This window comes from Palaemon carinicauda, chromosome 16 (assembly GCF_036898095.1).
Source record: "Palaemon carinicauda isolate YSFRI2023 chromosome 16, ASM3689809v2, whole genome shotgun sequence".
NCBI classification, from domain to species: domain Eukaryota; kingdom Metazoa; phylum Arthropoda; class Malacostraca; order Decapoda; family Palaemonidae; genus Palaemon; species Palaemon carinicauda.
In genome coordinates, this window is record NC_090740.1 from 129,885,534 (window position 1) to 129,898,697 (window position 13,164).

At 40.5% G+C, this 13,164-nt stretch overlaps 1 protein-coding gene across 3 annotated transcripts in view; it reads left to right on the forward strand.

Moving 5' to 3' along the window:
• Positions 1-13,164, forward strand: part of LOC137655876 (solute carrier family 35 member E2A-like) — a 99,673-nt gene that overhangs the window by 1,574 nt on the left and 84,935 nt on the right. For all 3 annotated transcript variants that reach the window (XM_068390085.1, XM_068390086.1, XM_068390084.1), the window contains exon 2: positions 6,681-6,772. In XM_068390085.1, coding sequence (XP_068246186.1) covers positions 6,683-6,772 — 90 coding nt within the window. In that variant the 5' untranslated portion in view covers positions 6,681-6,682. The remainder of the gene's footprint in view (positions 1-6,680; positions 6,773-13,164) is intronic.

The following is a 13,164-nucleotide window of genomic DNA, read 5'->3' on the forward strand; positions in this document are numbered from 1 at the left end:
AAAATATAAAAATATCATACTAAAAAGTTTGTAGAAAATAAGTTTGTTGTATAGTGTATTGTGTGCTGTTTTGAATGTTTTTGATAATGCCATGGTGGAAATCCATAGTTTTTGAGTTAGAGTCATTTGACTGCCATAACTTAAAAGCTATAGCTTTGCGCTAGTTATGAACTTTTTTTAAACATTTTTGTTTCTGCCAGTCATCACCATATAAAAACCAGACATCTTCATGAAATAGAATATTACCATAATGAAAACCCAGTAATAATAATGAAATAAAATAAAAACACTGGAGTTATTGTTTGCAAAGACTTTCAGGCGTACAGCAAATATGACTTTTGAATCCCGTTTTCTATGGAGTCGTTCGTTGCCTTTTTGTTGTACAGTACTAGAAAACCTCCTTACTCAATTGAGCTTTTGTTCCGTCACTAAATACAAACCAACGCTATTTATTTGGTATATTACTTTCGGTGAAGCTGAAAGACGAGCCATTAGATTTTTAGCAAGGGTTAACCATCCACCCGCTAGTTAGCGGGGGTTGGGGTTAGTAGCTAACTTGCTCACTCACTCACACACCTGGGCTGTGAACCCACTTTTCTTTTGGCTCAGCTGGAGAACGAACCGACGCAGCCACTCTTCCCCTCACCAATTATTGACTTGTTGCCATTACTGACTAATCTTTTGTTTTCTTTTTCTTTTCACTGTGTGTGTGTGTGTCTGCTCTCTTCTTCGCTATCTCCATGGAAACCTACCCAGGACCTGAGGGTTGCTCCTTTTGGGGCTTTCGTGTCATCCGTTGATACAAGCCCGCATCTGTTGTGTCCTGTCTGCTGGGAGCGGCGTTGTGACCAAGACAACACCTGCCTTGAATGCCGGGAGTGGTCTGCCTCCCAGTGGGGAAAGTTTGGTCGCCAGCGTAAGAAGAAGCCCAAGAGGGATTCTTCGCCTTCGGGGTCTTCCTCGAAGTCGAAGAAAACTAAGGCTTTTTCTTCCCCCCCTCAACCTCCTCCAAAGCTCCTGTTCGGTCAGTTTCCACCCGGGAACCATAAAACAGAAGCGTAGAACAATTAACTCCAGTTCAACCTCGGTTCTCGAGGGATGGTGCTGCTTCCCCAGCAAAGTCCCTCCCCACGAGTGAGACCTGTTCTTTTTCGGATGTTTTTCAGGCATGTCCTTGGTTTGACTGGCACCCTTCGCAGAAGGCGCTTTTTGAGCTTCTTCAACTCGGTGCGGAGAGGAAGCGAACACCGACTTCCTCAGAGGTGGTTCCCTTGTCATTGCCGAGTGTGGGCTTACGAGATCCTGATGTGTCATTTGCTGTGTCTGCCAATGACTCCTGCTCTGCCTCTTCCGCCGCCATTGCCGAAGACTACGCTTCCACCCCTTATTGAGCTGACTCTTCCATTGGGGCCGAAGCAAAGTCGGAGGTTGGTCTCTCCTGCGGGTGGGCATCTCTTGTCCTAGAGTGAGACCCCACCCCCTAGAGACCCTGATCTGGAGGTCTTCTAAAGATCTTCCTGTTCCTGCCAATAAATAGCCACAGGTTAGTATCGTTAGGAAAAATACAAATTACTTTCAAATTTCTCACTATGTTACGGGCATAAGTACTTCCCTAGCATTTAAGAGAAACTTTTCTGTTATGTAGGTACTTCAAGCAGGCATTTTTAAAGACAAGACAACTTCACCTCCCATTACCATGCAAGACGTAACCCACAGGAACCTGGATACGTTTACTCTGGGACCTGTGGTGGCTGCTCAACAAGTGGCTTAGCTACTTCAGCTTCCTTACAGGACTAGTAGCAGTTGGTCAATGGCCGATGTTACCCAGTATCAGTCTGGGATGGATGGATAGAATGACTGGCCATTTCTTCCTTTATCATCAAATGAGAGTGGTGAGAGACTGGTAGATATGTGTTGAACAAGAGATGGTAATAAGTGCTAGCTTTTTTAAGAAGAAAGATAAAAATAAGTATACATGGGTAAGAGTGGCAAATGGAAGAGTAGTAGAAAGGGCATTAATGGATTATGTGTTGATAACTAAAAGAATGTTTGGAAGATTGAAAGACGTGCACGTGTTTAGGGGTATGGCTAACGGTATGTCTGATCATTTTTTGGTGGAAGGAAAATTGGTTGTAGCAAAAGAGTGGGGGAATAGAGTAGGTGGATGTAAAAGGGAGCTAGTGAGGGTTGAAGAGCTAATAAAACCTGGGGTAAAAAGTAAATATCAGGAAAGGTTGAAAATGGCATATGACGAGGTGAGAGTAAGAGAAACTGGTAATTTAGAGGAGGAGTGGAAGTTAGCAAAAGAAAATTTTGTTGGGATTGCAAGTGATGTATGTGGCAAGAAGGTTGTTGGAGGCAGCATGAGGAAGGGCAGTGAATGGTGGAATGAAGGAGTGAAGGTAAAAGTGGAAGAGAAAAAGAGGGCTTTTGAAGAATGGCTGCAGAGTAATAGTATAGAGAAGTATGAAAAATATAGAGAGAAAAAGGTGGAAGTAAAGCGCAAGGTACGTGAGGCAAAGAGGGCAGCTGACCTGAGGTGGGGTCAGGGAGTGGGTCAGTCATATGAAGAGAATAAGAAGAAGTTTTGGAAAGAAGTGAAGAGAGTAAGAAAGGCCGGCACAAGAATTGAAGAGACAGTGAAAGATGGAAATGGAAGGTTGTTAAAAGGAGAGGAGGCAAGGAAAAGGTGGGCGGAATATTTTTAAAGTTTGCTGAATGTTGAGGATGATAATGGGAGGCAGAGATAATTGCTGTTCCAGGTGTTGAGGTGCCAGTGATGGGAGATGAGAATGAGAGAGAGATTACAATAGAGGAAGTGAGGAGAGCACTAGATGAAACGAGAGTAGGAAAAGCATCTGGTATGGATGGTGTGAAAGCTGAGATGTTGAAGGAAGGGGGTGTGACTGTAATTGAATGGTTGGTGAGATTGTTTAATGTGTGTTTTGTGTTGTCAATGGTACCAGTAGATTGGGTCTGTGCATGTATTGTACCACTATATAAGGGTAAGGGAGATGTGCATGAGTGTTGTAATTCAAGAGGTATTAGTTTGTTGAGTGTAGTTGGAAAAGTGTATGGTAGAGTACTGATTAATAGGATTAAGGATAAAACAGAGAATGCAATCTGGGAAGTACAGGGTGGTTTTAGAAGAGGTAGGGGTTGTATGAATCAGATTTTTACAGTTAGGCAGATATGCGAGAAATATTTAGCAAAAGGTAAGGAGGTGTATGTTGCGTTTATGGATCTGGAGAAAGCATATGATAGAGTTGATAGGGAAGCAATGTGGAATGTGATGAGGTTATATGGAGTTGGTGGAAGGTTGTTGCAAGCAGTGAAAAGTTTCTACAAAGGTAGTAAAGCATGTGTTAGAATAGGAAATGAAGTGAGCGATTGGTTTCCGGTGAGAGTGGGGCTGAGACAGGGATGTGTGATGTCGCCGTGGTTGTTTAACTTGTATGTTGATGGAGTGGTGAGAGAGGTGAATGCTCGAGTGCTTGGACGAGGATTAAAACTGGTAGACGAGAATGATCATGAATGGGAGGTAAATCAGTTGTTGTTGCGGATGATACTGTACTGGTAGCAGACACAGAAGAGAAGCTTGACCGACTAGTGACAGAATTTGGAAGGGTGTGTGAGAGAAGGAAGTTGAGAGTTAATGTGGGTAAGAGTAAGGTTATGAGATGTACGAGAAGGGAAGGTGGTGCAAGGTTGAATGTCATGTTGAATGGAGAGTTACTTGAGGAGGTGGATCAGTTTAAGTACTTGGGGTCTGTTGTTGCAGCAAATGGTGGAGTGGAAGCAGATGTACGTCAGAGAGTGAATGAAGGTTGCAAAGTGTTGGGGGCAGTTAAGGGAGTAGTAAAAAATAGAGGGTTGGGCATGAGAGTTCTATATGAGAAAGTGATTGTACCAACTGTGATGTATGGATCGGAGTTGTGGGGAATGAAAGTGATAGAGAGACAGAAATTGAATGTGTTTGAGATGAAGTGTCTGAGGAGTATGGCTAGTGTATCTCGAGTAGATAAGGTCAGGAACGAGGTGGTGAGGGTGAGAACGGGTGTAAGAAATGAGTTAGCGGCTAGAGTGGATATGAATGTGTTGAGGTGGTTTGGCCATGTTGAGAGAATGGAGAATGGCTGTCTGCTAAAGAAGGTGATGAATGCAAGAGTTGATGGGAGAAGTACAAGAGGAAGGCCAAGGTTTGGGTGGATGGATGGTGTGAAGAAAGCTCTGGGTGATAGGAGGATAGATGTGAGAGAGGCAAGAGAGCGTGCTAGAAATAGGAATGAATGGCGAGCGATTGTGACGCAGTTCCGGTAGGCCCTGCTGCTTCCTCCGGTGCCTTAGATGACTGCGGATGGGAGTGATACGGTAGCGACAGTAGTAGTTTACAAAGGATTCTTCTCTCCTAGGGTCGTCCTTGAGGTCAAAGAATTCCCGACTTCTTACTCTGGTGTCTCATCTGCCCCACCCCCACGCTGATTACTTGTTTGGTTTACTCCGGAGGACAATTGAGTAAGAGGGATTTGTCTTTGACCCCTGAACAACCATTTGGTTCTGTGGACCCTATCGTTTCACTTAGCGAAGCAGCAGCATCCACCGGCAGGGCTCTCTCCCTCTTGACGCCATGTGTCAGCTGTGGCTTTCCTTGGGGATTTTGCGTCCCCCTTCCAAGGACCGGCTGTTGGAGTTACTGAAGTTAGGGACACAGCGGGAGCGCTCACACATCTGCCTCCGCAAGGGTTGTCTACTGCCTTCCCCTCAGAGCCTCCAGAATGGTCTCCCTCCGGAGTGTCTCACGTCCTTAGCGGAAGCATCTTCCACAACATCTCTCCCCCCCTGAGGAGTTGCTAACTCTCTCAGTCCTGGCCAGGCTTGCGATACCCCCAGGTGAGCATGCCGGCTGACTTTGGTCAACCAGCTGAGCTTACGCACCGAGTTCTCTCAATGGGAGAAATGCATTTGCACTGTTCCTCCACCTTACGAGGAAGGTTGTCCTCTCCAACGCGAAAGAGCTTCCCTTTTGAATGGGAATTGGACTTGTCCTTACCTCACTCCAGCTCTTGGGAGAAACCTGATGGTAATGCTCTCAGGCTGCCTGTGGTCGTCACCTTTGACCACCGCGCAGGTTTCCAGATGAATGTTAGCTCTTCAGTTCACAATGCTTTGGTTTATAGACGAACAGTCCCTAGTTGGGAGGGGTGAGTCATGTGAATCACCAAATACTCACCCACCATGCACTAGCAAAGTGGGCGGATAAGTTCTCATTGACAAAGGTGGTTTGCTCGCTTCTCTTGCTTTACATGCTACTCCGGTAGTGCGCACTTGCACCTGTTCATCAGCGCTCTGACGAAAACCTATCTGTTGGGGTTCTTTTAGCCGTCCCTTCGTTTGTGAAGGACATGCTATGGTTGAGAGTTCTTAGAGGCTGTGAAATAGGCAGTTGGGGGGTTTGTGTTGTGAGTCACTATCATTTTCTCAACTTCAACAAATGTTTGAGTTTCACCATTGTTAATGGAGGGAATAACTTGCTTTTGTTGGCCACTACTATCCTAGTTTCCCAATTTAGGGTCCTTACATTGACAGAAAGTTAAAACAGGATCTAAATTAATAATACTACTAGTCAATACAAGCTACAAGATAAGTATAGTACAGGTATTTTGGAAAATATTTTCATGTTGAAAATGACAAATTGATATTACAGGATCAACATTTAAGGTGATTTTTTTGTCCATAAGACATGATAGCTTAATTTGTTTGTTTGTTTTCTCTGTAATCTGTGCTAATCCTTATAACTTTCAAGTCACTCATAATAGGTTATAGAAAATTAAATTCCTAATGCAACCCAATGTAATATTTTTAGGTCACTATTTCTTCTGCTTTGATTAAACCCAAAATACTGGTACTTTAATCGGATAGTATAACTGGTAATTGAAGAGCTAAAATGATGGTTTAGTGGTTTACAGTATTTGAATTAGTGTCAGTGTTACTTTCTATTTCTTAGCAAGAAAAATTTTTCTATAGACCATAGGTGGCCACCACTTTGATTTGATTGTTTTCTTATTGTCGCAACTGGCAATCAAATATCAATATAGTATAATAGTTTGAGAGTCTTAATGAGGATTTGGCTTTGAGGGAGGTTGCCACTAAAGTTTGAATAGAATGAACTTTGCCATTAAGATTTCAGACACCAGGCATGATATTTTATTTTATTTGAGGATTTTTAGTATAGATGTAAAGAGGCTGAAAAATAGCCTTCTTATATAGAAAAGTTAGATGATTTTGATATGAAAAACTAAGGAAAGAAAAGCAGCAGTAGTAAAACAGGCAGCCAAAATTAGTAGTCAAGTCCCAAAAATTGTGGATGAAGAAATGAAAGATATAAATGTATTGCACGGTATATCAAATGGGAATCAGACAAAAGGACAAAATGAAAGAGCACAGTTAGAATTTCCATACCTAACCGTGTTATGAAGGGTGATGATATGTTTACAATATTGCACATGTCTATAGTGTAGTTCCCACGTATTATGTAGAAAAACATACTGATATTCATCCTCTCTCAGGTTAAAGATATTTTCATTGCTCCAAATTAATTTTTTATATTCAGATTGTAAAATGATTCAAAACTTTCACTGTATTTTTCAATTGTATAATTTTTTAATTAATCTTTTTCACAGGCATGTCTTTTGGATCAAAATTCCTTAGTTCAAGAAATCCTTTTCTTTTTACAACCAGTCGTAGTCGATTACTAAGTATGACAGACAAAAAGGTAAGTTTTTACTTTTAGACTTTTAGACTAAATATACAAAGCTGTATTTTACAAGTCATATACTGTATAAATATACATACCCAGTATATATATATATATATATATATATATATATATATATATATATATATATATATATATATATATATATATATATATATATATGTATGTATGTATATATATATATATATATATATATATATATATGTATGTATGTATATATATATATATATATATATATATATATATATATATATATATATATATATGTATATATATATATATATATATATATATATATATATATATGTATGTATATATATATATATATATATATATATATATATATATATATATATATATATATATATATATATATATATATATATATATATATATATATATATATATATATATATATATATATATATATATATATATGGGCTCAAGCCATGTCGTGCTGATGGAAGTTCCTTCATTAGTAGCTTCCTAGGTTATATGTGACTACAGTGATATATCCCAGAGAATTTACCGAAGGTACCCAGAATTCTAACTCCTGGAGCGAATATCCCTTAAAATTTTAAGAAGGGATATCTCGTAAGGACGTAATGGCACGCCTCATATCAATCTGCACCCCAGATAGAGTTTTACGTTCGAGGAGGTGTGGCAAAAATAAAAGGGGGGCCCTTCAAAGGCCATCCCCGTTCCCTATTACTATCGATAGTACAACAGCGCCATCCCTACGATAGTGGTCATTCCTTTATTTGTAGCGATTTTGCTCGGTATTTTCCAGTGATTAAAATTATTTCGATTGGTTAAAGGATTATTATTATGCTTTCTTCATCTTCTTCCGCCTTCGGAAAGTTTAGTATCGGGTCTTTACTTTGAATATGTTTTAGCCCTTGTTTCTCAATGATATTGAGTATTTATTGTGTTTTTAGAGCTAGGTAATTTTCTCGAGGCGCCATGGGCGCTGTCGTTCTTAGGCATGCGTTATTTAGTTAGCGGAACGACTTCCAGTTTTTAACCTTACATAATGTATCATTGGCATAAGTTCATGATACTGTAAATAGTCTATTTGAGGAAAAATTCCATTTTTCAATATTAATCTTACCCGATGATCATGTAGCTGTCAACTCTGTTGCCCGACAGAAATCTACGGTCGGGATACGCCAGCGATCGCTATACAGGTGGGGGTGTACACAACAGCGCCATCTGTGGTCAGGTACTCCAGTACTTCTTGTCAACACCACCTCAATTTTTCCTCTGTCGTGCCACCGGCTAGACCTACTTGGATACGCTGTTGATTCTGGAGTTATTGTTCACGATTTGGTGATGTATTTGCTCTAGAGTTTAGCCTTCGCTATTCAGGAAGCTTTATCATTAGCTTAGCAAGTTTTTGGAATTAATTTGATTTAATTTTGGTGACGAAGAGAGTATGAACTCTCTTTCACTTTTAAATGGCCGACCCTTCCCTTAGACGGAAGTGTTGGTGTCGAAGAGAGTATAGACTCTCTTTCTTTATTTTGCTTAAAGTTATAGATTTATTTTATATCTCTCCGCCTTTTACAGGCCTCTTCGATTAACTTCCTTTTATTATAAACTTATTAAAATTAATTTTTATGTTTGTTTATTTGCGACCTTTCCTAATAGTAGGCGGTCTTTTCTTGGAACCGAAGTTAATTAACATTGAGCCCGTCATATCGTTTTTACCTGTTAAGATTTTATGCTATTTTATGTTTTTGAAAGAATTTCTTTGATAGTCTCGTACTGTTTTCAAAGTTGAACTAACGTTTTGTTTTGTCTCCGCAGTTGTTGACGTTCAGAACGTTCAACTTGCGCTCTATCGTTACGATAGAGAGAGAGTATTCACGGTTTCACGTTGCAGTAAGAGTAAACCGATTCTAGCGTTTTGTTCATTCTTTCTTAGCTTAAATGGTTTTAATTCTGATAAAGGAACTTTTTATTTGGGAAATCTTTCAGTTTTTTTCCTTTAACAATAATATGTTTTAACGATATATATAATTGGGCTCATCTCTCAGGTTCTAAGTCAAGAGAGAGAGAGAGAGAGATAGAGACGAAGGGAGAGAGAGGAGGATAAACGTTTCGTTCAAGCGGGTAACGTTGTTATCGTTTTTGCTCTTCTCCCTGGTCTCTTTAGGGGAAGAAGGTAAACGTTTCTAGAGTTTTATTCTTGTTCCCAGGCTTTATGCGGTGAGAGATTTTAAACGTAGTTTATTTGATCTAGTGTTTAGTCTCTTTTCCAGCCACTGAATTTTTTATCTTTCATTATGTTTTTCTGTTACATTGTAATACTGTTTTCGCAATTACTAACTTTTAATGAAGGATAGAATTGCGTGTTTCAGGTACAAACCACTTAAAGTTTCGAGTTCAGTGAAATAAGTGCAAACAGAAATTCAAAAGTGATAAAGTGATAAGCGCAAAGTGTTACAGTGTTGCGTTCGAGGGTTCGTCTGTTCGTGCCAGTTGTTCGCCTAGTCTGGGACCTCTTACAAGCTCCCAAGCCCAGGGGAGAAGTAACGTCGAAGGACTTATGGGTTCATCAGGCCTTGATCGACGAACAGACGTTTCCCTCCGTGGTTTCGGGTGTACCCACTCACGTAGCCGACGTGATCACCCCACCCACACAAAGACGAGAGAGCCCATTTATTCCTCGTCTGCGGAAGAGGTTTCTCGCAGAAACCATGGACCAAATCTTGCAGCTTTTAAGTGCAAGTCGGTCCCTTCCGCGCAAGTCCAACTCCTAGGTGTAGCCATTAGCACTGGGTCAGTTCGGACTTGCTGCAGTACGACAACTGCACACCTCCCAGAGAGGCAAGGTGGTACCGCAACAGGCAGTAACTCCGTCTGTTGCCGCACCAGCTGTTTTAGACCCTCAGTCTCAACGGACAGTAGCTCCGTTTGTTGTTGTCTTTCATAGACCCTAGTGGTCCATGCTGCAGACTATACAGTCTCAGCTTGCTCCTTCATACAGGAGTATCATGCTGGAAGGTTGACAATGTAGCCTGTTAACCTACAACCCGCCGAGGTTGTGCGCTCAGCAGATACTGCGGCTGCCTGCTCCCACCCTCCACCTGTGAGAGCTCCACCTCCGATGCGCAGTCCACCCTGCCAGACGCATGTTCTTGCTGCGCCTCCTGCTTTCATGCGTGAGTTGCCGCATCGGGAGTTGCCGGGTTCCAGCACTATGAGGCAACCTCCTCAACCCATGAGGCAGGAGCCTCATGCTATGCGGCAACCTCCTCTACCCATGAGGCAGGAGCCTCATGCTATGAGGAGCCTCAGGCTATGCGGCATCCTCCTCAAACCATGAGGCAGGAGCCTCATGCTATGCGGCAACCTCCTCTACCCATGAGGCAGGAGCCTCATGCTATGCGGCATCCTCCTCAAACCATGAGGCAGGAGCCTCATGCTATGCGGCATCCTCCTCAACCCATGAGGCAGGAGCCTCATGCTATGAGGAGCCTCATGCTATGCGGCATCCTCCTCAACCCATGAGGCAGGAGCCTCATGCTATGCGGCAACCTCCTCTACCCATGAGGCAGGAGCCTCATGCTATGCGGCATCCTCCTCAACCCATGAGGCAGGAGCCTCATGCTATGCGGCATCCTCCTCAACCCATGAGGCAGGAGCCTCATGCTATGCGGCATCCTCCTCAAACCATGAGGCAGGAGCCTCATGCTATGCGGCATCCTCCTCAAACCATGAGGCAGGAGCCTCATGCTATGCGGCAACCTCCTCAACCCATGAGGCAGGAGCCTCATACTATGCGGCATCCTCCTCAACCCATGCGGCATGAGCCTCATCCCTTGCAGCATGAGCCTCATCCCATGCAGCATGAGCCTCATACCATGCAGCATGAGCCTCATCCCATGCAGCATGAGCCTCATCCCATGCAGCATAAGCCGCATGCCATGCAACATGCTCTGCATACCTTACAGCATGCTCTACATACAGCATGCTCTGCATACCTTACAGCATGCTCTGCATACCTTACAGCAGTGGTTCTCAAACTGGGGGTCGCCAAATGCTTTTGGGGGGGTCGCGAGATGATGTTAAGAAAATATAAATATAAGTAAGCAAAAAATAGTATTATGGTCAACTTTAGTTTTAAGGCTAAATCATAATAATTCTGCTAAAATATTTCAAATCAATAATAAACCAAATGTTTATATTTTAGTACAACAAATATATATATATATATATATATATATATATATATATATATATATATATATATATATATATATATATATATATATATATATATATATATATGTATGTATGTATATATATATATATATATATATATATATATATATATATATATATATATATATATATATATATATATATATATATATATATATATATATATATATATATATATATATATATATATATATATATATATATATATATATATATTATATATATATATATATATATATATATATATATATATATATATATATTATATATATATATATATATATATATATATATATATATATATATATATATATATATATATATATATATATATATATATATATATATATATATACATATATACACCTTATATTTTGTCATTTACCGTAACTAGTTACGAATTGTTACGCATCTTTAAGAATAACACTGAAAAGAGAGCCGGGTGGGACAATAGTAACACCATGGGCCTTTGCAAAAACTAAACTAAATACTACACACTAGTGATTCCCCCACTGCTGCGCTGGGACTAAGTTTCTATGCAGTAGTGTCATTGATTTTAAGCTAGCATTATTAGTTTTGGAAGGTATGATTTATCAAACATAAACGTCTTTTTTTTGCTATTTTTGACAGTTCTGAGCAAGGGTGTATATCCGTCAGTCCGCGTGATTCTCATACGAGTAGGATATTCCCTCGCTAATAGCATACTAGTTTTGCCGTAACTTACTCATATTTTGTCATTTTATTTTTCCCCTTTAAGCAAACGAGTCTGTTAACTATAAAAAACGAAGCAAAATTATTAAAGCTGATGGACTTTCATGTATGGGTAAATGAATACATAATATTTAAATAAAACAAACTAAACATATAAAGAAATACAATAGTAATTATGAAATACAGTGATACCTCGGTAGTCGAACGACTCTATACTCGAACAATTCGGAGTTCGACCAAAATTTTCGAGAAATTTTTGCTGCGGTGCTCGACCAAAAATTCGGTACTCGACCAGCCGAACACGTGACGACCGCATGGGCTTTGTGATGATCGCGCCATCTCGGCCACTCTCGCTTGTTCGGGAAGCATCAGTTCTCTCGAGAGCGTCACTCAGACAACGCGCGATCAGCATTCGTTGTGATTTAGTGATTTTCAGTGCTTTTAATTGCTTTTTTAGCTTTCATAATGAGTCCCAAGAAAGTAATGAGTGTTAAGGGGAAGGAGAAGAGGAAAACAGTGCGAACAACGATCGAGTTGAAGAAGGAAATTATAGCGAAATATGAGAATGGTGTACGAGTGTCCGATTTAGCGGTAGAATACGGAATGGCGAAGTCGACCATTTCTACGTTTTTAAAGCATAAAGAAATGATTAAGAAGGCGAATGTTGCAACGGGAGTTACGGCGGTAACTAAGCAAAGGCCACAAGTGATTGAGGAGATGGAAAAGTTGCTTTTAATATTTATTAAAGAAAAACAGTTGGCCGGGGAAAGTGTTAGTGAAGCGTTCATTTGTGAAAAAGCGTTGCATATCTATGAAGAATTAGTGAAGAAAAGTCCGAGTACCAGTGAAAGTGATTCATTTACATTTAAAGCGAGCAGGGGTTGGTTTGAAAAGTTTCGTAATAGAACAGGTATTCATCGTGTTACTAGGCATGGGGAGGCAGCTAGTTCGGATCAAATTGCAGCCGATAAATACGTGGGGGAATTCGATCGGTACATAAATGAACAAAATTTGATCGCACAACAAGTCTTTAATTGTGATGAGACTGGGTTATTTTGGAAGAAAATGCCAGCCAATACGTACATTACCAAGGACGAGACGAAGATGCCAGGTCACAAGCCAATGAAAGATAGGCTAACATTGTTGCTGTGTGCAAATGCAAGTGGCGATTGCAAGATCAAACCCTTGTTAGTGTACCACTCGGACAACCCCCGGGTGTTCAAACGAAATAATATTTGTAAAAGTGCACTACCAGTTATGTGGCGCTCGAACACTAAATCTTGGGTCACAAGACAATTCTTTACTGAGTGGATAAACGAAGTGTTTGCCCCCCAGGTTAAGGCTTACCTCATTGAAAAGAGCTTGCCAATGAAATGTCTTCTGGTTATGGACAATGCTCCTGCACATCCTCCAGGTCTCGAGGATGACTTGAAAGAAGAATACAGCTT